Genomic DNA, 24485 nt, shown 5'->3' with positions numbered 1-24485 from the left:
TTCTCTTTAAAGTAACTCTCCAAAATGTTTACAACTTTAATAATTTATATGGGGCATAGTATCTAAGATCTATAAAGGCCTCTCTAGGTATTGTACTCAAAGGAAACAGTATCCAGAGAGTTATTGTTCTCTTGTCAAATTACGCTAAAAATTGGTTCACTCGGGGAATCTTTTAAAAAATAGTCTGACTTAATCTCTGTCTCACTCAAGTTTCACTAGAAAACCAGGCGTGAGGGTCCCAATGAGATTTCAAAAACATAACTCACTTCCAATTTTCACTTGACTTTGCTATTCTCATCTTGCTACAGGCAATTAGTCTCTCTCCAGAACCCTGAGGGCAAATCTGTCTTTCCTGACATTAGGATGGTGGGAGGGAGCTACAGAGTGTACCCCTCCACACATTCACTCGTGGGGCTTGGCATCAGGAGAGTACATCCAGTATGTTCAGAGAAGGGCGTCCAGTTCTGCTCCCCACCATTCTTGGCTCCCTGCCCATGTTTGCTGGAAGGGTTAAGGTTCTGAAACCACTCTTGCAAAACTTATGACAGTGAGAGAAATCTAGCATAGCAGACTCCATCTTGCTTCTAACCTCAAAACCTTATTGCCCTTGCTCATTCCTGAGTGTAGGCCAAGCTAACCATGGGAGGAATTTATTGTTTAACATTAAAGCAAAGAAGATAATAGCCCCTTCCCAAAACTACCATCCTCCTAGTTCAGGGACTAAAACCACCTTTGTAAAATGAATGAAAGGCCAAAAGGTTAGAATTATGGGAGGAGCCTGAATTCTGCTAAGACCTATGCATAGTTCAGTGATAACCAGCCATGTTCCCTAGCTTGCATACTACTCAGGAGTCATGTAGCCAGAAGTCACAAGAGTTGTAACTTTCCCAATTGTTCCTACAGATAACATCACTATTGTAAAACCTAAGATTGTTCTTTGAGATATTTTTCAGATGTTTGCATCCTGATGAACTGACACCACTTGGACCCATGACTCATACCAAGGAAATAAATCAACTGGTCCTGTAACTCCCACCCAGAAGCTGACTGGGTGTGCGAAGATAATTCCAACACTCCTGTGATTTCATCTCCAACCAATCAGTAGCACCCATTCCCCAGCACCCTGCCTACCAAATTATCCTTTAAAAACCCTAGGCTCTGAGTTCTCAGAGAGGTGGATTTGAGAAGTATCTCCCATCTTTTTTTCTTTTACAACTGGCAAATATAGGTGAGTCTGTAGCCATACCAGACCAAGCTGGCCCAACTTTTACGTAACAAAGTAGTACATTGTTTTTCAGTTGCCATGGACCCTCAGGTCATGTAATCTGAGCATGCCCAGATGGACCAAGTGTTCAACCACAGAGGGAACCTGATTGCTCTGACTCAGGAGTGGGAACTGAATTAAAGAAGTGGACACTGCATGGCAGGATCCAGAATCCAACTGGATTGAGCTTTGGCATCACCCCATGGCAGGCTCCAGTTAGATCATGCCTCCTGACATCCCCTCATTGCAAGATCCAATCAGATCATGCCTCATTACCCTATGCTTATAAAACCTGACCCAGCCCCCAGCTCAGGCAGACACTGCTGTGGGGACTATCCCTGGTGTTCTCTTTACTCCTTATAAGTAATAAAATCCCCTTGCTAAATCTTCTTTGGTTGTGGTCATTGAGTTGACACCCACTAAGTCACTGAACCTGCCTGTTGTGTGGGTAGGTCTTTCCTGAATTACTTTATATGGGAGTCCCAGAATTTAAATTTTATCCTACTGAATTTGAGAGAAATTGCTTTTTTAAATTCATAATGCTACTGCATTCACCAAATGATAATCTCTCTACTGGAACTTAGCACACCTGCTCAAAACAGGAACAACCTAAGAACACTTTCCTTTACTTGTTTTCTATGGCAATAAATGCTGAAATAATTAATTATATGTCTGATGTAGAAACGAATAAAGACAGATACCGAAGTGTGTTTAGGCTTCATCCAAGAAACCTTTCCCCTCTTAATCAGTTTGCTCCCTCTCACTGTTTTTTCTTCTCAGACTTGGCTCACTATAATCTGGAATGTGCTTTTTAATATTTTGGTTTTCCATGAAAATTCTTGTAACCCAATAGTACTCTGCACAAGGCTGGGGAATCAATACATGGTTTTTGAGTAAATTTATTTAGTCTGGAATGATGTCTTTTGTAGTGAAATTTCAACTGAAGACTTCTAATCAAGAGTTGTTTTGTTCTCCTTAATAACAAGATTAGAAGGTGTTTTCTTTCTTTCTGGCAGAATAAAATCTGCATGTCCTGGTGAAAGCTTAGGAAAGGTATAATTGATGTATTTTTGAAATGCCATCCTGGTTTCCTGTAATTCCTCCTCTAGGAAATCTTTCCAATTTGTCATGATTCCCAGTTGTTTTGCTATAGACAGCAGCTCCCCCTGGGTGTTAGCCAGTTTATCCATCATATTGCCAAGAGTGGCCTGATGTGTTTTCTCTGCTTCTTGAAGCACTTCCTGTACCTCTTCTTGCCTCTGCCTCTGAGCTATGCCATAGAGGATGTTCATTTCATGTTCTTTTTCCCTCATCAGTCGGGCCACACTGGTCTTCTCATCCTTAATAACTGTGACACCAGTATTCACAATTTCCTCCACAGCTTTGCTACAAAAGATAATATGGATTTACAATTTAGATGGATTGGCCACTAAAAACAAAATAATGTCATCTTTAAACACAGATGAATGAAAATTGTTGACATGAGCCACCAGCCTGAGACAGGCTGATATGGATGAGCTTTTGGATTGCATTAGCTGTTACCAAACAAAACACATTTTCAGAGCAGGGAGGCTTTCTATGTACTTCCCTGCTGTGGGCTAGGGTGAGGCCACTGGTCTAACATCTAATGGCAGCTTTAGGAACCTGAGACCACCTTTTTCAGGAAAATATACGTGCATTCTGCTTAAAAATGAGGAGATAGGGTCAGAGTTCCAAACTCTGTAGAGAAAATATTTCTTTATATTAATCCAGCTGCTGACCTTCAGCCGGAGATGAAAAAACTTTATACTCACAGGATAGATTTAGCTTTAATCTTGATTTTATCTGAGCAATACTCTATGACAGTCACCTCAAGCTTTTTGGTCTCAGGAGCTCTTTACAGTCTCAAAATTATTAAGGAAGCCAAAGAGCTTTTGTTTATATGAGTTATAGGCATTGACATTAACAGTTATATAAACTAAAACGGAGACATTTTAAAAATATTAAAAATCTCTTATGAAAAACATTTTCCAAAACAATGAAATATTTCATGAGAAGAATGGTATAATTTAACTTTTTTTTGAGACAGTGTCTTGCCGTCACCCAGGCTAGAGTGCAATGGCCTGACCCTGGCTTACTGCAACCTCCAGCTCCCAGGTTCAAGTGATTCACATGCCTCAGCCTCCAGAGTAGCTGGGATTACAGGTGTGCACCACTACACCCAGCTAATTTTTGTATTTTTTAGTAGAGATGGGATTTTACCATGTTGGCCAGGCTGATCTCAAACTCCTGACCTCAAGTGATCCACCCGCCTTGGCCTCCCAAAGTGCTGGGATTACAGGTATGAGCCACTGCACCCAGCCTAACTTTTTTTTGCACAACTCTTTAATCTCTGGCTTAGTAGTAAAAAGCTGAATTTTCATACTGTTTCAATTTATTGTGATGTCACACATCACAAAACCCCTGGAGAACACCATTTTATATTCATAGGAGACTAAGAGTGAAAAAGGCAAAGTCTTAGTGTTATTAAGAAAATAGTTTTAATCTCATGGACTGCCTCTGCCTCTTTAAAGAGTCTCAGGGACCTTGAAGGGTCTCTGGACCACATATTCAGAAGCACTGCTAAATGATTAATATACTTCTGGCTATAATGTAGGGAATTATATAAAATTCATAGCAGCCAACCATGTTGACCGCTTATCATGTCCAAGCAAGTCAATGAGCATTCTATGCATACATTAATTCAATGAATCCTCAAAACAATTCTGTAGTGTGGTTCCATTACTATGCCCTTTTTATGAAGAAGACATTGAGCTCAGGGAGGTTAAGTAATTGGACTAAGTTTGCTTAATAAGTAAAAGAGGCAAAATCTGCAACACAACTCAGGCAGTCTGAGACCAGGGCAAAAGCTCTTAGCCACTGTGATACCTTGCCAGTGGATTTCTGCAGTTAACATAGTTTGAGCAGAACCTCAAAGATTTGAGGTTTTAAGATCTCAAATGTATGGTTGTTAATAAAAATCCTCTTCCTCTGCCTCCCAGTCTAATACAGCCTTTCCAAGATTTACCACTGGCCCTATCTCCTAAATTCCATCTTCCAAGATGCAATTCTCTCATCTTCTCTAAGTCTTTCCACTTGACTTTCAAACCTGACAGACTTCCCTAGTCTTGAAGTAAATCACATCTTTCTTTAGCCTCCGTAGCCACTATACTATTTCTCTTCTTCCTTTTCCCACCAACTAAGCTATTTCCAATATTAATAACAGGGGTAATGATTATTGAGTACTTACTGTATTGCAGGAACTGTGGTAAGCATTTTACATGCACGATATCTCATTTACTTTTCACAATAACCCATTGAAGCTGACACTTTATTTACTTATTTACAGATGAATCTTGCTCTGTTGTCCAGGCTGGAGTGCAGTGGCACCATCTTGGCTCACTGCAAGCTCCGCCTCCCAGGTTCAAGTGATCCTTCTACCTCAGCCTTCCAAGTATCTGGGATTACAAGTGTGCACTACCACACATGACTAATTTTTGTATTTTTAGTAGAGGCAGGGTTTCACTATGTTGGCCAGGCTGGTCTTGAACTTCTAACCTTAAGTGATACACCTGCCTCGATCTCCCAAAGTGCTGGGATTACAGGTGTGAGCCACCGTGCCTAACCTATTTTTATTTATAACCTGTGACTATTCCCTTGTAACAGGTGAGAAATGGAGGCTTAGAGAAGAGTGAGTTGTTGTTCAACGTCACACAACTGAGCACGCTGGGGAGTTCCTGCCCTTAATCATTACCTGTTTCAAGCTCATGAGTGGGTGCTATAAATTTTTTGTCAGGAGGGTAGCACAGTGAAAATAACATTTTAGACTTGTTATTCAGGTAACAGTGAGTGAACTGAATCTTAGTGGGGTGAGCTAGAGAGACCAATTGTATCATTTCATAATATTCTTGAGATGCAATGATGAGGGTCTGAACTAATGACAAAAGAGAGGGTTGGGAAGAGGAGAGAATGGGTTAAGCCTAGGAAATATTAAAAAGTCATAGCTGCCAGAATCTGTGACTGCAAGGATATAGGGGACGTGGGAAAAAGAGGAATCAAAACCAACTTGCTGATTTTCAACCTATGGAGCTTCCATTAATAGAAGTGATGCTGTGTATAGAGTGGGCAGTGTGCATCGACACACATTCTTAGGATTTAGTCTGATGTCTGACAACATCCCCAGACTGTTGATGAGATTGTCAGGGTGATGACCAGGGACCAATCTCCAAGGAGGAAGCTGTGCTCCCTGTGTCCTCTGACACAAGCAGGCATGAGTTTCCTGCCAGGTGGGGCTGACTTTCCTCTCACCCAAATGGGAGGTTTCATTTATGGGCTAACTGGAAGGCTCTACCAGAATTGAGCTCAGGTAAAAGCGATCCAATAATGTATATCTTGGATGACTCCAGCTCCCACCCTCAATGACAGTCCCTTTCAGACTCCCTGATATCAAAATCTCTTACTGCTGACGGAATCTGGTACTTTAAAAAATCTTTCCAACTTTTCTTTCTTCTTTCCTCTTTTTTTTTTTTTTTTTTTTTTTTGGTTTTAAACAGGGTCCCACCCTGTTGCCCAGGCTGGAGTGCAGTGGCACCATCTTGGCTCATGCAAATTCTGCCTCCTGGGCTCAGGTAATCCTCCCACCTCAGCCTCCGGAATAGCTGAGACTACAGGCATGTGCGACCATGCCCAGCTAATTTTTGCATTTTTTGTAGAGACAGGGTTTTGCCATGTTGGCCAGGCTGGACTCAAGTGATCCTCCTACCTCGGCCTCCCAAAGTGCTGGGATTACAAGCATGAGCTACCGCGCCTAGGCCCACTTTTCCCAGCCTGCCTTAGTGCTTGAATATTTGATCCTTTCATTCTGATGAGTTCCCTGAAGTTGTGGTAATTGAAGCCAGGAGTGGGGTGGGGTGCAGTGCGTCAAGGGTGTGACCTGGAATGCCCATTTATCTTTGTATCTCCCCTGCCTAGTGTGGTGTGTGTTGTGGATACAACAGGCAATCAATAAATGTATGAATGAATAAGTGGGTAATACAGACGAAGTTCTCTCTAATACATGTTGTGCTGAATAACACTAAATTTTAAAGCAGCTATATTGGAACATTACAAAAGCTTAAAAGAATTAATGAGGCCAGGCGCAGTGGCTCATGCCTGTAATCCCAGCACTTTGGGAGGCAGAAGCAAGTGGATCACTTGAAGTCAGGAGTTCAAGACCAGCTTGGCCAACATGGAGAAGCCCCATCTCTACTAAAAATACAAAAATTAGCTGGGCATGGTGGTGAGTACCTGCAATCCCAGCTACTTGGGAGGCTGAGGCAGGGAAATTGCTTGAACCTGGAAGGCAGAGGTTGCAGTGAGCAGAAATCGCATCACTGCACTCCAGCCTAGGCAACAAAGCAAGACTCTCTCAAAAAAAAAAAAAAAAAAATTCATGCTTAAAAAGGATTCTTAACAAAAGTGAAATATTTGCCATAGGAAAATAGCCAATTCTTGGGATATGTGTAAAATGTTTTTCAATGTACATAAATTAGTCTACCTGTATTTTTTTTACCGAAAGAGGGCCTAGAAAGCTTATCATATGAGAAAGAACTGTGAAAGAACTAGGTATTAGTACTTTTTGGTTTTTCCTTCCCTTCTTCAAATTAAATCTTGGACATAATCTCTCTCCTCAAACATTTGAAGGATCGCCACGCATAGAGGAGGAGCAGGGCCAGAAGCCAAGGGTAAAGGTGAGGCCCAGAGTTTTTGGATCCACATTAGGAAGAACATGACAAGTAGAGGTGTTCAGCATTTGGACCAACCACCTCAACCAGCAACATCAAGGAGGCTCACCAATGACTGGCTGGCATCTAGCAGAAGGAACGGCACGTCCAGCTCCATAACCCCTAATGCCCATTCTGATGTGAAGTGAATGTCTATGCTTTCTGTTAGCAGTGAGGTTCTTCTGGCATCTCTATCTTTATGAGGCTGTACACTTGTAATTTTGAAATACACACCGTATTTCAGGGTGGCACTGGCCAGAAAAGTAACTATTTTCAAAATAGTTGTAGTGTGTGTCCAAATTTATAGGATTCAGTCTGATATTTTATAAAACAGACTCCTGGAGAATGAAAACAAGTTACTAAAAAAAACATAATCTGATATCTAACAACTCAAGCTTAACTGATAGGGAAAAAATAAACCACGGAAAATCCATACTAGCAATTGATCCTTTGCCTGGTTAGTCTGTAAATAAGCTATTAATCTACTTTTCATTAGAACTATAGGACTGTTAGCACTATTTCAATCAGGTACAACCACTGTGTTTACCAGTAACCTATGTTCTGATTTTCCACCTGGGATAGGGGGAACCCCTGGCTCTCTGGTCTGGCAGGAGACTGCAGGCATTTCAGAAGTTAGGCAGGTGAGGAACATCTCCAGATGCCAGCATTCAGCAGTGCATTTCTATCCCCGGGTTATTAACACTCTTGAACCTCCCCTTGGCTCTGCCTCATTATACATCACACTTTCTCCTTCTATGGCTTTGCTCATTCGGTTCTCATTCTTTTGCCTCTCTAACAAGTGGGACCTCCTACTTTCTCTCTAAGGCCCAACCCACGACTAACTTCCTCCAAAAAACCTACCTCACTACACACTCCACCCATACTGCTTGATCTTTCCAGGACTTTGAACTCTTCCAGCACCTATGTGCTATTTGTACCAGTCCATCCAGCCTTGCTTGTTGGGCGCAGCCATGCTCTAGTGATTTTATACAATGTTGAGGAAGGGCCCTTAATTTGTGCCACATCCACAGAAGGTACTTGATGAGCTCTGGTGAAGTGAACAAACCCTCTAGAAAACTCACATAGCTTCTCTACCTGTAAAGCAGGTAGCATAATGGAAGGTCATAAGCTTTGGCATCATAAAGGCCAGGGTTCAAATCAGGCCCTGTTACCTCTTTCCTCTGTAACATCTGGCAGTTTGCTTAGTTTCCCTTTAAGGCCTTAACCCTCCAGGGTCTTTGCCTGGAGATATGTAGGATGATACAATCTCCTAGGAAGGGATATGCAGATGCAAGAAGGAGTATACAAAAAGCCTTGCATGTGTTGAGAATTGAATAAGGGAAGCTGTCAGTAGGAATTACAGCCATGACCACAAAAAATCCTGAGTGGTCACTTCACTCATGCCTTGCCTTGGGCTAGAAAACAACTAGAACTTTTACAAACAGAGATTTTTTTTTTTTTTTGAGACGAAGTCTCGCTCTGTCGCCCAGGCTGGAGTGCAGTGGCGCGATCTCGGCTCACTGCAAGCTCCGCCTCCCGGGTTCACGCCATTCTTCTGCCTCAGTCTCCCGAGTAGCTGGGACTGCAGGCGCCTGCCACCACGCCCGGCTAATTTTTTGTATTTTTAGTAGAGACGGGGTTTCACCTTGTTAGCCAGGATGGTCTAGATCTCCTGACCTCGTGATCCGCCTGCCTTGGCCTCCCAAAATGCTGGAATTACAGGCGTGAGCCACTGCCCCCGGCCTTTTTTTTTTTTTTTTTAAACTTTAAGAGAGAGTACAGTGTCTCCTGGGCAATCTGTTTAGAATCTAATCACCTCAATCCACAAAAAGGTTTTCTGCATAGTTAACAAATTTCTCATGATATATAAGTGTTCTGAATCCTTAAGTCTTGATGAAGGTTTATAGTGAAAGATCTGCATAGAATTCTCAACAGTGGTCTCTCTCCATATATTAGTTTCTGCAAATTCTCTAAAGAACAGAGGAATCTAGTATTTTCTAGAAATAAGATCTGGTGTGCTGAAGAGTGGCTTTGACTAATTGGAAGAAATTTAAACCATTTGTTCAACAAATATTTCAAGAATGTCTACCATGTGCCAGACTTTCTTCCAGGCACTTGGGAAACATCAATAAACAAAATGGGCATTCTAGCGGGATATATTTTAACAGTACACATGGCAGTTCCTTAATCCTAGTCTACGGATTCAATAAAAGGCAGACATTGAAAACCTTCCACCAAACCTCACAGAGGAAAGAGCTGGAGGGGGCTCAAAAACAATCTAGCAAGAGAGGGAGGAGTCTGCAAGTGTGTGTGAGGAGGGGACCCAGAGGGTCCCACAGGTGAGACAGAGCTCCTGCAGAAGAGAAGAGAAAAGAGGATCCACCTTCCAGTGCATTGGGCCACAACTCATTCCCTAACCCCCTCCTGATATCCCCTCTCATCTTCCTCTTCTACCTCTACAATGACCTGCAGTCTATGCAGGAAGAGAGGTACCAGTTAAACTGTCACAGCTGCAGCTCTCATTCTCATTTATCTGTACCTCCTCCAGGATCTTACCTGTGTCCCTGTTCTAAAGAGTTCTAATAAAAAAGATTTTACCCATTAATTATATAGAAATGGATCTGTTAACTCAAGCAGCAAAGCAAAAGGGACCAGTCACAGACTAGGAGGCCAAATAGGGAGGTCTCAGTCTCAGCTCTGCTGCTATAAATCAGTGATTGTGGGCAGGTAAATGACCTGGTAAAAAAATCTGGAAATTATGGTTTTTCTCTTGCACCTGACAATCCCTGAGCTCCTAACTGCTGTCCTGTTCCAGCAAAGAATCATTACGTATGTAGAAATATACCTTGGTTTTCTTAAAATATATATATGTATGATCTGATCTGTGATTATGCACATACATACGGCTGTAAACACATCAAAAGGGCATGGAAGGATATAGACTCTATTGTTTAAAATAACTGTCTCTGGGAGGCAGGGAGAGTGTAGGGGAAGCAATGCATCAGGACTTGCAATTTTTGCTCTATATATTTCCATAATGTCAACTTCTTTTGCAGCATATATTACTTGCATAATAAGAAAAAGACCAAAAAGTAACACAAACACAATAATGTATGATCTAGGCTAGAGAATGTGAAGATTGATTTCAATGATGTGTTTATGGGAAACTGTTTCTTGATTCCTGTCCTTGGCTTCTTAAAACTGGTGACACAGAATGAAAAATACCATATTTACAGAGTAGCTATCTTTCAAGCAGGGACAGGAAGAAGATATGATTGAGGAAGAACACATGAGAGCTTTAGAAAACAGCAATTTTCAATCCCTTAAGCTGGGTGGTAGGTTTTTGAGTATTTATGTTATTATTTTTCTTTAAGCCACACACATACTCTACAATATAAATTGTTCCCTATGTTTGGTATTTTCCATAATAAAAATGTAAAAACACAAAAACTGGGCAATATCTACCTATGTACTATAACCTTATCTGTTTCTCCAGGTTGATTTTGATAAAGGAAGATACTAATTTGCAAATGAGTTCTGGAATACCTTTTCTGGGCCTGGATTGCTTCCTGGGCGATGCGTCTTTCTTCAGCCCTGGCTCTCTCCACAGCTTCGACCTTCTCTCTGTGGCATTCCATCATAATCCTTTGGATTCTGTGGACCATGCGCTGTTCTGCAGCCAAGTGCTCTCTCTCCATTTCGTGATCCATGTTTTGATACATCTCTGTCTTAGTTTTAGCTGTCACTTCCTGAAGCAATGGCAAAACTAGGTTTAGCTATTACAGATTTGGTGTTTAAAACTGCACATTAAGAGACTATTTAAACCATAGTTTTATCTATCTGCTGGCAACTGTGCCTGTTAACACTGATGATTTAAAAGAAGAGTGTGTATGATACGGAAAACTTTTATTTATATGATGTTAGGTGAACCAAAAATGTACAAACAATGTAGCATAAATATCTACGTAGATAATATTGAAAGGGAATATGGAAAAAAGAAAATAGTTGGGTTAGAGGGGTAGGGTTGAAGGTCTTTTTTCTTGATTAAATATTCTAGTATCATATTATCATTATATATAATTACATGATGCAACTCTGCTTTAGTAAGCCAGTCCTGGAAAATGGCAGAAATAATTATTATGCCTCCTGAGTGTCTCCTGGGTAGGAGGGAACCTGAGGTTCAGGCAGAAAACAATGGCATGATATGACAGTCACAGGAATCTGCCCACCTGTCCCCACCATTTTTCAGTATTCCAGCTTATTAGTGTTGTGGGGCCCTTTCTCCTTCAGGGAAGGGACAGGAATAAGTGCTCCATTGTTCCAGGAAGAAGGACCTGAGGAGGGCCTTCAACCAAATAAGGAGAAGAAGCACTAGTCAAACCAAGACCTGTGGAAAACAGAGCCACAAATTGTGCTCAAGGAAAACCCTGTCACCATTTTGGAAATGCCTACTAACTCCACAGTGTGCCTGGCACTCTGAGGCCCAGAAGCTACATACACAAGAAGTTGGGGATCTTGGGCCTCAGGGGGGATTCACTGTCTAGTGAAGGAGGCCAACAACCTAATTGTGCAATACATGTTACAGAAATATAACAATATGTAGAAATATAACATTATAAAGAGGAGGAGCAATTCATTCTGTCCAGGTATTTTAAAACTTTCATTTAAAGGTAATTTTTTTTTTTTTTTGAGACAGGTTCTCATTCTGTTGCCCAGGCTGGGGTGCAATGGCACACTCATGGCTCACTTCAGCCTCGACCTCCCAGGCTCAGGCAATTCTCCCACCTCAGCCTCCCATGTAGCTGAGATGATAGACACTTGCCACCATGCCTGGCTAATTTTTGTATTTTTTGTCGAAATAGGGTTTCACCATGTTGCCCAGGCTTGTCTTGAATTTCTGGGCTCAAGTGATCTGCCCACCTTGACCTCCCAAAGTGCTGGAATTACAGGCATGAGCCACCGTGCCCGGCCAAAAGGTAAATGTTTATCTCTATTTGGGAAGACATCAAAAGAACATAGAGAAGTTATTTCACATAGCACATCAATGGAAGAACTAGGGATAGAAGCCAGGATTGCTGACTGCCAGTTTCTCACTTCATTCCTGGCTGTGATGCTGGAGTCTTTCAAGAGATTCATCAATTGTACAGTCTTTTAAGATATAGTACAGTGGGTTTTCTTTCTTTTTCAATAGCTGCAGAATCCCTTCTTTAAATGAAATCTTACCCAGAATAGAAAGGAATAAAACCAGTAAGAGTTCTCCTGGTTGAAGATTGCTCAACTCCCTTTAGCACCATTTCTATGGGAGCCCCTGAGAGAGCCAGCTCTGTTTACAGTATCCAGAGAGAATCCTCAGCTGAAGCTGAAAGTCAAGAGAACTCTAAATTATAAGGGAAACTGAAATTGCTTCAGCTTCTTAGAAGATTATTTCAACAATTAAAATATTTGTTAAGACAAACCTTTCAGCTTTTTCAAGAGAAAAAGTTCTCAACTTCTCACTTTGGCTACTTCAAGGGTGAAAAGTTAAAAAATGAAACAGACACCAGAAATCAACTTTAAGAAGCTCTCCAAAGTGACCTCAGTTCATGTATTTAGAAAATCTTTTTAGGAAAACATTGGCCATTTAGAAATGCTAGCTGGGTTTCCTATACTGCAGAAGGCTTTGTCTCTTAAATCACTAAAATTTTTTTGACAAAAGAATATTTTGAATGGAAATGTTTCTAAATGTCTTTAACACCATAAAAAGAACATTATGAAACAATCTAACACTTTCTTAATGATCCAGGCTTGGTAGACAAAGATGAATGATTGTACTGGGCCAAAAACTTCATGTGTCATTTAGTAATTGTTGAAGTTCATAGAGCCACTTGTATCTGTCATAAATGACCCCAGATTACATTGCTTTTTGAAATTTAATCTTTGCTCTTTGTAGGTATCAAATCAAATTTTTTCTTTTCTTCAAAGAACAAGAAAATTACTTGCCATCAGGCTGAGGATGCTGCTGTAGCTGCTATTGGTGAGCCTCTTTTTGTTATTTTTACTTTCCAGTATTTAATCTATTTCCAATTTGAAAAATCAAGCAACCTGCTGGGTATGGTGGCTCATGCCTATAATCCTAGCACTTTGGGAGGTTGAGGAGGGCAGATCATTTGAGGCCAGGAGTTCAAGACCAGCCTGGCTGCCAGGCCAACATGGCAAAACCCTGTCTCTATTAAAAATACAAAATTAGCTGGGTGTGGTGGTTCACACTTGTAATCCCAGCTACTTGGGAGGCTGAGGCAGGAGAATCACTTGAACTCAGGAGGCAGAGGTTGCAATGAGCCAAGATCACACCACTGCACTCCTGCCTGGGCTACAGAGAGACTCCATTTCAAAAGAAAAGAAAAAAAAAAAAATCAAGCATCTAAGTCTGTTGGGTTTAGGTTGCCAAATAAGCATAATGACATCTGAGTGGGGGTGAAGAGGTTCTGCTGTGTGTAATAAGCCTGAGTTACTCTCTTGTAGTCAGAGGCCTTTATTTAACTCCTTAGGGGGACATTTTAACTTACTTCTGGGTTTTCAAGTACATTCTCAGTAATTCAGACTGCTGGGTGGTGGTTGAGTTTAAGACAGGTGAAGTACTACCATAATATATTCCTATATGAATCAATATTTTTTTTCAGAATGAAATGTATTTAATGGAACTCTTGCAAACATCTGTTGAAGAAGGAAAAAAAGCCAGTGTCAATAGGGTGGTGTAAGACTGTTGTATGCCTGATTTTTTTTGGTGCAAAGTGATTGTGGTTTTTTTTTTTTTTAATTTTCCATTTTTGTGGTGCATGAGGTATTTTGATATAGGCATACAATGTGTAATAATCACACAAGGGTAAATGCAATATCCCTCACCTCAAGCATTTATCCTTTCTTTGTGTTACAAAACAATCCAATTATACTCTTTCAGTCATTTTTAAACATACGATAAATTATTGAATCATAGAATTTAAAAATGACATTCCAGCCTTTTATTTTGGCTGGGTTCTGAAGTAGGTATTCAGATAATTAGAAATTATCTGATTCCTAATTACTAACTAGGAATTCAGATAATTGGACTCAGCCCCTCTTTTATGTAATGATTTAATAAAACAAAAATTCATTTACTGCCTCACATAGCATGTGGAATACATATTTAAAGCTCCAAAAGTAATTAAGTAACCTGCTGTTTGTCAGTGTTCTTATTCAACGTAAGGAGACCTCACATGGAATTAAATTGCTTTTACTGAAATGCATCTTGAGTGAGTCACCCCACATTTTGAGATATTGTAAGAAACAGATTCATGGACTCCATCATGTTAACTGTACAGATGTTTGACAGGCATTTTTACATAACGTCCCCCTCAGGAGACATTGCTCTGAGGTTTCATAACTAGGAATATTTGAACCTCTCAAGTGCCTAATTTGTCTGTACCTTATGGGCATGGTGAGTCACAACATTTCCCTCTTTGCATTGGCTGCCAGAAAGCTCAAGGCCCAATCAGTGATAATTGCACAAGACATCATGGCATATATACATTTTTAAGTTTTAAATTTACCTATGACTTTATTATATTTTCTACTCTAGTTTTTCATTTATTTATCCTTTAGCTTTCATCTTCTCATTTACTTTTTGATATTATTGTCTTTCAATAATATAAACACCTTTTCAAAAGATTGCCTATCCATCAAATAAGATCTAGAAATTTTATCTAACAGCACGCATTTGAGACACACCAAACTCTTAACATTATGTAAGAGCAATACCTGGTGGTCTCAACACATCAGAATTTAATATTTGGTTCTAGAGGAACTTGGTTTTCTGCTATATATTGGTAATCTCAAACTTTAATGTGTGAGAATCACTTGGGATGCTGGTGGAGTCTGTAGGTCAGAATGAGGCCCAGGAATCTGTATGTCAGGCCCCCAAGTGAACAGATTCTGATGCAGGTAGTTCAAAGACAAGCCCTGAGAAGTAGTACTGATGTCTGTGTCTTGGTATCCTACAGATATAACAGGTTGAAATAACTCCACACACTACTCTTAGACAAATCATTCCTTCATACATAAAAAAATATCTGAAATGGTGGTATAAATGTAAATTCCCAACCCCCAGACAAATATTTCAGGAAGGTCAATCCCCCTTTAACTATTTACCTTTAAATAGGGCTTCTTTCTACTGAAGCACCAAGTGCATCAACTCCACTCAAAGGCTGCGTGGGGTACAATAACATTATTTAAAGAAAGACTAGCATGTGAACCTTGAAACAGGCATCACATCTTCCTTATGTCTTTACAACCTAATGCCAGGAAGGACATTCAAAATGTGTATCAACCAGCACAGTAGGGCCCACCTATCTGAATGGCCTCTGGCTGCAGCATTATAGCAGGGAACTAGAGCCCCTTGCCAAGCCATGAGTTGTCCTTTTAAATTGCTGGATTGGGAGAAGTGCAGGAGTCTGCTGGGGAAGCAACCAGGGTGACCAAGGTGATAGAGGGCTTAGCGGGTGACTATTTATCAACTGATAGAGAAGTATTTTAATACTTTAATTGCCAGTATGGCCATACTTGTACATAGCAGCTGAACAGCAGGCCTGCCTAAGACATGCTATAAATGCTCTTCACATTTTGAATTGAAATGGGGAATGGGCAGTGGACCACCACAGCCGACCCCTCAGACACCATACCAACCCCGGCTGAGGTAGGCCACTGGAGCGAAGCAGGGAGCAGGCTGCTAGCCTTCAGGACCCATGGAGAGGAGCTCCCCTTCCTGCCAGCAAGTCCTCTCTGGGTAGACAGTTGATTTTATCTCACGTGGTACAGATCTAAGATATGGTAGGTGCTCATTGTTGCAACAATGAATAAATTGGCCTGCAGTCCCTCAACTGCTCATTAGTGTTCCTAAGTTAGGCCAAACCTGGGGCCGGACCTCTGTCACTTTCCTCCAGCTTCTGCCCATGTATTGTCATACCTGTACCTTACCCTGTCCTGTCCCTCCCTTGACCAAAATGTGAAAATAGTTCTGTAACATTTTCCTTTGAGCAGATTTTGTAATCGAGGTACTGAACTAACAATGAATCCTAGGGTCTCCACCTGAAAGCTTGTAAGTTACCTAGAGTCATGTACTTGAACAGGCTACAGGTTAGTAACCTTCATCTGTGACATCTGGCCCTGCATTAAATTCTTGAGGGACAGCTCAGATGTCCCCCTTGGCAGTACAGTAAATGCAAAATTTAGAAAAAATGATGCAATCAGAGAAGGAGGAGAACAGCCTGCTTCACTTGTTCAACTATTTAAGCACGTACTAAGTCAGGGGATTGTGCTGGGCACCAGGGCTAGTCCAGTGATGAGACAGACACCCCTGCTGAAAGCTGCAGTCACGTGGGGGAGTCAGACATTCAACAACTAACCACACAATCATTTATTTAATTACAATGGTGAAGACTGCTATGAAAAAGATCAGGGTGTCATGGACAGTGTGTGGGTGGCAAGGCAAGGTTGGTCAGGCAAAGCTTCCCTTGGGAAGTAAGCTATGGGGTTCTTCTTCACCTATTCATCACTGCTCTAGAGAGCTCAGCATCTCTTCTGAGAACCTCCCAGGGGTCCCAGCTAATGGCCATGAAACACCAATCTAGATTTTCTTATTATTTTTTTCTCATTCCCTTGCCAACTTTTTTTTCTTTTTACTAATGTAATTACTTTTAAAAGACAACAAATAAGCCACTATAAAAACCTGTAAATCTTTTTGATGTTCCTCTTTCAAAATCTGAATTTCAATTTTGTGTCTGTCATTTGCTTCTTCAAGTGCTTTCTCCACTGCTTGTTTTTGACGTTCATTAGCCTTTGAAAGAAAGAGTCCATTTATCTATTAATGTATCAGAATAAGCACAGGGCAACTTGGCTTATTTAGGATGTTGGTAAATCAGGTTTTCAAGTTTACTGAAAATTAGCAACAACCATGGAGTCCCTAATTTCCTGCCCCATTCCCATCTCAAATCTCCCATAGCAAACTGTCTGCCTTAGCCACAGATGCTCTAACGCATCCCAATCCAGGGCTAGCCTTGCTGTTTCTGGAATTGCTAAAGGCAAGGCAGCTTTACTGTATGTAGGCTGCTGGGTTGCCTTTTCTCTTTGGCACTTTATTTCTTGCTTGATTGACTCTCAAAGTAACATATGTGCATTGTGGAAAATCTGGAAAACAAAGTGAAGTGAAAAGATGCACAAAGCTAGAAGGAGCTGAGTAAAGAGGCAGAGTACCATCCAGGTCCCCCACATCCGGTCTTCAGAAAGAACTTTAACTCTATTGGAAAAGAATACACAGAACACTAGACTAACTTACATGCAAATTGTAGACTATTTACAAAAGCATCACCTTGTATTAGGATGTATAATTGATGGTTCACAATCAGTTTGAATTTTACCACTAATAAAAATAGATGACTACAAAGATTTTGAGATAAATCAAAATCTGGGGTATACAGAACTGGAGTATTCATAAAGAACTGGAGTATTATGTATGTTCAAAATATTTTCATAGCAAGCTTTTGCTGGCATTAATACTGAACAATGCTAATACTATTTGCTATAATGTCTATTTTATAAAGAAACTGAGAAACATTGTTCTAAGCACTGTGGTTTGTTCTGCTCTCAAGGAGCTGTAATTCTCTTTAGGAAGTTACTGATGTCATTCTATGATTGGAAGAAGTGGGGCTACAGGACTGAGGCTTTGCTTCAGTTTGATGACTTGGATCCCACTGTGAACCCCGATATTCAAATTGCCCTTATAGTGCTCAGCAGTCATATGGACAAGGTATCAAGGATTTGGGAGAGAGGGGAGGAAAAGCGGAGTAGGCCATAATGAAGCATTTGAAGAAACAGGAGTGTTACATGCTCCACAAATGGATGGTCTATATATTAAATGTTAGGCCATAAGAAACAACTATCAACAAGGAGTCTTCTTAGACATTTTTTTTTCTTTTTAGTTTTGGTTTCAGCCAAATGAAAATAAAGGGAGCAGGAGTCCTCCATACAGAGAGGACAGCTGAGAAGGAAGGAAGCTCCTGATGATGCCGGCTTCCTACTAAGCACCTACTGTGTGCCAGGCATATTATTTCACTGAACCCTCACAACTATCCCACAGAATGGGTACTATTATTACTCTTTTACAATGAAGAAACCAAGACTACAGAGGTTGTAGAACTTGCCCAAGGTCCCACAGCTAACCAGGATTCAGTCAATTCTGACTACTACGCTATACAATTGTTTCAGACAAATCCAAAATGTGAAAGAACTGTAAAGATGGACTTTAGGTTGACATGTAACTTCTTTTACCTGAGCCCATACTTCAGCTTCTGCTTTCGCAATGTGTTCTCTGAGTATATCTTCTTGAAACTGCTCTTCTTTTTTCAGAATATTTGCCCCAATATCTGTGTATTTGAAGAGCAATCGTCACAAACCTCCACCGACTGCTTCCTGGCTTTCCTTTCCACCATTATCTAGTTATTTATGAGGGCTATTTAGGAGATATATCCTTTTAGGAGATGCCAGTATATATATTTCAAAGATACCCATTGAAAGAGTAAGATTTTCTCTGATTAGGAGGGAATTCACAGCACTGTCAGGCCTGGATAGAGTTGGTCATTCCCTTCATCACACCCAGTCCACACAGCAAGACAACTGGGGAGGTGAAATAAATGCCCTGAAGAAAGGGACACATTTTGTACACCCAAAGGAGAATGATGAGTGCATATTCAAGAGGTCTTAGCACATTATCAGCTCTCTCTCTCCCTGCTCCTATTTGGGTGCTAGTGCTAGCATCAGGAGAGGGGAAGTGGAATGCCTTCAACATGTTACATGCCTTTCTTTAGCGTGTGGTTCTTTGTGGGTTTAACTGCTTCAGTATGGAGTGAGCTAAGGGGTAGAAGTTTACTATTTTTCTGCCAATTATCTAATTTGATTTCCAAATAGTAACATTCCCATTATAAATAATATCCTCTCTACCCAGACAAGGTAATAAAAGTCTAGAGAGGTTAGAGGACCACGCAATATCAGATAGTCGGGTCTTTTTCCACTGGGATTTATTTCTTTTTTTCTTTTCTTTTCTTTTTTTTTTTTTTTTTTTTTTTTTTGAGAGGGAGTCTTGCTTTGTAGACCAGGCTGCAGTGCAGTGTTGCCATTTCGGCTCACTGCAACCTCCGCCTCCCGATTCAAGTGATTCTCCTGTCTCAGCCTCCCGAGTAGCTGGGATTAGAGGCACCCACCACCATGCCTGACTAATTTTTGTATTTTTAGTAGAAACAGGCTTTCACCATGTTGGTCAGGCTGGTCTCGAACTCCTGACCTCAAGTGATCTGCCCACCTTGGCGTCCCAAAGTGTTAGGATTACAGGCATGAGCCACCGTGCCTGGCCTTCCTCTGGGATTTCTAAGCTTAAGGTAATAGATTCTTAGAGCTATCTGGATCCACATTCCTCCTTTCCCAGCTGCTGGAGTAAGTCTAGCTGCAGCAGTAAACCATTAAGCCAACTCACTAAAAGGGTAAGCATGGACAGATTGAAAGCCTTGATGCTAGATTTCCCTTGGGTTTCTCTGTTAAAAGAGTCAAGAAATTCCATTTTATGCAGTCTATTCTGAGTTATGTTTCTGTCACTAGCAATTAAATGTATACGTTTGGTGGCATAGAGTCTCCTACTAGTTCATCAGTGAATCTTAAAAACACAGGGCAGCATATATTACGGTACAGATGGACACATACTGCAAAAGCCCAACACTGTGTAGAAATAATTAGAAAAGATTTTCTAGGACAAAATGTGACTAAGCATGGACCATCAATGTACTGAACTTCATAAAAATGTGATACAAGTGTAGACTATCACTATCCTCTTTTATGTTTAAATCCCATTGGTTTTATTAGTTGTTCTCAACCCTGATGGTACAACAGGATCTCTGCAAAGCTTTTTTAAAAAATGCATGTACTGTAAAGGGAACAAACTATTAATAAACAACTTGGATGAATCTCAAGGGCATTATGCTGAGTGAAGAGAGCCAATCTCAATGGGTTACATAATCTATGATTCTTTAGATAGCATTCTCAGTGATAAAATTATAGTGATAGAGAACAGATTAGTGGTTGTCAGGGGTTCAAGTGTGGGGAGAAGAGAGTGACAGCTAAGGGGTAACACGAGGGAGTTCCTTTGTGGTGATGGAACAGCTCCATGTTGTGATTGTGGTGATGGTTACATTAATATACACACATGATAAATTTCATAAAACTATATGCCAGGGGAAAAAAAGTGTACATAAGGTCTGTACCTGACTTAATAGTATTGTTTCAATGCCAGTGTTCTGGCTTTGACAAAGTGCCAGGATTACGTAAGATACCAGTGGAAGCTGGATGAAGGGTACAGGGGAACTCTGATCTATTTTGCAACTTGTGAGTCTTAAACTATCTTGAAATAAAAAAGGTTATTTAAACGTGAAGGAAAAAATACACGTTTAGTGCTGACCGTAGAGGTCCTAATTTAGTGACTCTGTGTTAGATTAGTATTAAATCCAGCAGGTCTGTGTTTGGATATCTGTATTAATATTTTTTTTCAAAGTTCTATATAGTGCACTGCCAGGATTGAGAACTATCGTCCTATGAAATACTCACTAGCTCTTCTATGGACATTTCAACATGCTTTTGAACTTACTTATAAAGAACAGAGAATTTCGACTTTCTTTTTTTTTTCTAACTTAAAACAGTTCAACAACAAATAAAGGTCACTGAATAGAAAAGATTAATTTCTAACAATAGATTTAACTTAGCCACTTAAGGTTTGGGTTAGATATTCCATAAGGCATGAGGAATCAATCATTAAGGTATATCTAAGAATGGAGATACACTGTCTGGGTATGAAAACTCACTTTAGAGATTATAATGAATCATTCATACTAAGCATTTACTAAATGCTAAAAAACAATTTTGGAATTGATGTTTTTAGAAGATGATTCCAATTTGATCTCCTCCTACATCTTAGTTTTTTTTTCCAAACACCTCTGCTCTCCAGCTTCTTATATTTTCAAATATCAGGAGTGAAATGGAATCACCCTTAGTTTACCATTTTAAAGGAAGAGAGGATCAGAGAAGTATTTTGAGAGTTCTTAGGAAAATATCTACAAGGCTCAAGGTCAGATTGAAAACTCTTATGGGGATAAAAGAGAGATGGAAACCTATAGTACAATTTGATTTGCTTATGTATTATATATACATATGTATGTACAGTAAATGTCCTCATGTTATCTATATGTATCTACTTTTATGCCACCAGCTACTATTTAAAGGTTATAGTTTCTTTTACCCATTTATTAGGGTACTTTAAAATTTTCCTTTTTTTTTTTTTTTTTTTTTGAGGCAGAGTCTCGTTCTGTCACCCAGGCTAGAGTGCAGTAGTGCAATCTCAGCTCACTGCAACCTCCACCTCCTGGGTTCAAGCGATTCTCTTACCTCAGCCTCCTGAGTAGCTGGGATTACAGGTGCATGCCACCATGCCTGCCTAAATTTTTTTAGTAGAAACGGGGTTTTGCCATCTTGGCCAGGCTGGTCTTGAACTCTTAGCCTCAAGAGATCTGCCCGCCTGGGCCACCCAAAGTGCTGGGATTACAGGTGTGAGCCACTGTGCCCATCCAATTAGGGTATTATTTAGAGAGAATATTTCCTCTCCTACACATACTGAAAGGTGCTCAAGTATGGCCAAGGGCAAAATGAACTCACATTTACTAGTAGGTGCCAGGATTTATAATAGATAAACACTTCATTAAAGTCTCATAACAACCTGTAAGATAGGTATTAGTATATTTATTTCCACATAAGGAAACAGATTGAGAGGCTAAATACCCTGCCCAATACACACAACTGTAAGTGGAGAAGCTGTATTCCAACCCATATTCTCCTCAAACATCCCTGAAGGGACAAGCAACTCTGAAGAGAAAAAAGCTGATCAAAGTCTATGTAACAGAAAGAATGACACATAAGGCTATGAAGCGTTAGAACAAAGGAAAACAATAAAGTCACTTACCTAGTATGTCTTTGTGAGTGTAAAAGCGTGTCTTAAGTGGCTTGTATTCATGGATCCGTTTGAAGGTTTTTCCAAAAGGGGCTGGTGGAATTATTTTATTACAAACAGCACAGCAAACAAAGTTTTTGTAATCTGAATTTCTGATCATAGTTAAATTTCAGATGTCTTCTCCTATTTACAGTTAAAATAATCTTAGAATCAGAAAAAGTCGTTTCAAGAAAAGCTGAACGTTTAAGAAAGCTGGTAGAGGTTCAGGGTTTTAGGATAATGCTAGAAGCTGGTAAGGATTAAATGGTTCACATGATTAGGTAGTGGTTTTGTGTCTAACATTAAAGAATGGTACTAAAAGCCCCTGCCATAGAAGGTATGGGCGCCAGATTTGAGAAGATTTAAGCAGTTGCTCCTTCCCAGACTCTAGCATTAAGTTGTTAACTTACTTAGCAACTGTTGCTAGGTAAGACAAGCTTTGCTCATAAAAGCAACTTCAAATGACAAAAGGGAGCATGATACAGCCATTCATTTTCCTTATACTTTCTATATTAGTTTCCTATTGCTGCTGCCTTACTCTGTTTTCTGTTGCTTGTAACAGAATACCTGAAACTGGATAGCTTATAAAGAAAAGGAAATTATTTCTTACAGTTTATGGAGGCTGAGAAGTCCAAGGTGGAGGAGCTGCATCAGGTAAGAATCTTCTTGATGGTGGGAACTTGCTGAAGAGTCCTGAGGTGGTATAGGGTATGACATGGCCAGGGGCTGAGCTCACATGCTAGCTCAGGCCTCTCTTCCTCTTCTTATAAAGCCACCAGTTCTCCTCCCATGATAATCCATCAATCCCTTAACCCATGAATGAATTCACTCACCCCTTAAAGGCCCCACTTCTCAATACTACCACATTGGGGATTAAAGTTCAACATGAGTTTTGCAGGGGACAAATATTCAAACCATAGCACCACTGTGACAAACTACACAAACTTCATAGCTTAAATGTAACACAAATTTATCCTCTTGCATTTCTGGAGATCAGAAGTCTAAAATGAGTCTTAGGGACTAAAATCAAGTTGTTAGAAGGGCTGGTTTCTTCTGGAGGCTTCACAGGAGAATGTGTTCCCTTGCCTTTTCCAGCTTCTAAAGGCCATCCATATTCCTTGGGGTCATGGCCTCCCATCATACAGCCTTTTCCCCCAGTGCTTCCATAGTGACACTGTCTCTTCCTCTGATCTGCTGTGCTTTAAGGACCTTGGTGATTATACCAGCCCCATCTAGATAATCCAGGATAATCTTCCCATCTCAAAATCCTAAACTTACCCATATCTGTAAAGTCCCTTTTGCCATATAAAGTAACATATTTACAGGTTCCAGAGATTAGGATCTAGACATTTTTGCAGGAAAGGAGAGCATTAGTCAGCCTACCACACTTTGTTTTAAATTGGTTTTTAAAGAATTAATTTCTTTTAAGGCCAGCAATGAAGGTAGCTTACTTTCTTTTAGGTTTTTAATAAATGTGATGTTTTGGTGCCATGGTAATAAAACTGGGAAATATCACAGTATCTTGAAGAAGAAATTACTTTCATTAAGTCAGCATTCACAATTACTAAGCCTGGTTTTAAAAATCACATGGCTAACTAATTTGTTCCTATAACTTTAGATAAACAGCCATACAAATTCCGCCTATCACAAAAATCTGTGCAACTGATTACACCGAGTAACTGAATTTTTAAAAATTGCCTGACAATGTCATATGCTGCATCTACTTGGCAGGACTATTTTATAATAAGTGAATGCCATCAGTGAAATAAATTTCAACAATAGGACTCCCATAGGGCCCTGAGCTAAGTGTACCACAAGTTACTCTATAATTTATATTAACACACACGGCCTGACAACTGGCTGATGACCTTAAGTAACTATCAAACTGCCAGATTTGACTTCAAGAAAAGGGTTAACTGGGACTTGAAGAGGAATTAAAAACAAAGAGATGAATTCGTACTAAGAATGGGGATTACTGCATCCACACAGTTAATTATCTGGATTGAGAACTGAGGCTACTTGTGCCAATGACTTTCCTATTTGTTACTAGAAATTCTTGCCCAGATGGAAGGATAACTGGCCTTGATTTGCCTGGGACTGTCCCTGTTTTAAAACTGAAAGTCCTGAACTTCCTTAGTGTCTGGCAAATTGGAAGAGTTAGGCCTCCTATGGAAGATAAGGCTGTAAAACCAATAAATACTTTCAGTGTTTGCCTTAGGAAATCCTTAAAAACCAACTCATTAATTGGACAGCTTGCTGATCTAGGCAAACAGCTCTTCCATCAGAAGATTAGATAGAATCTAATCTGGGCAAAATCTACTTTAGTACCATTCTTTAATGTTAGACACATAAC

The 24485-nt window shown here is 40.2% G+C and overlaps 1 protein-coding gene across 1 annotated transcript; it reads right to left on the bottom strand.

Moving 5' to 3' along the window:
* Positions 1-2147: 2147 nt before the first annotated feature.
* Positions 2148-23511, bottom strand: CUNH6orf163 (chromosome unknown C6orf163 homolog). The gene is made up of 5 exons (XM_032154860.2): positions 22106-23511; positions 18382-18476; positions 16784-16891; positions 10591-10793; positions 2148-2650 (listed from the first exon to the last, which is right to left on the bottom strand). The coding sequence occupies exons 1-5, from the start codon at positions 22251-22253 to the stop codon at positions 2215-2217; spliced, it is 990 nt and encodes a 329-aa protein (XP_032010751.1). The 5' UTR covers positions 22254-23511; the 3' UTR covers positions 2148-2214.
* Positions 23512-24485: the final 974 nt, after the last annotated feature.

The sequence above is a fragment of the Hylobates moloch genome, unplaced genomic scaffold (genome assembly GCF_009828535.3).
Source record: "Hylobates moloch isolate HMO894 unplaced genomic scaffold, HMol_V3 SCAFFOLD_2, whole genome shotgun sequence".
Classification (NCBI taxonomy): domain Eukaryota; kingdom Metazoa; phylum Chordata; class Mammalia; order Primates; family Hylobatidae; genus Hylobates; species Hylobates moloch.
This window is presented reverse-complemented; position numbering and strand designations above follow the sequence as displayed.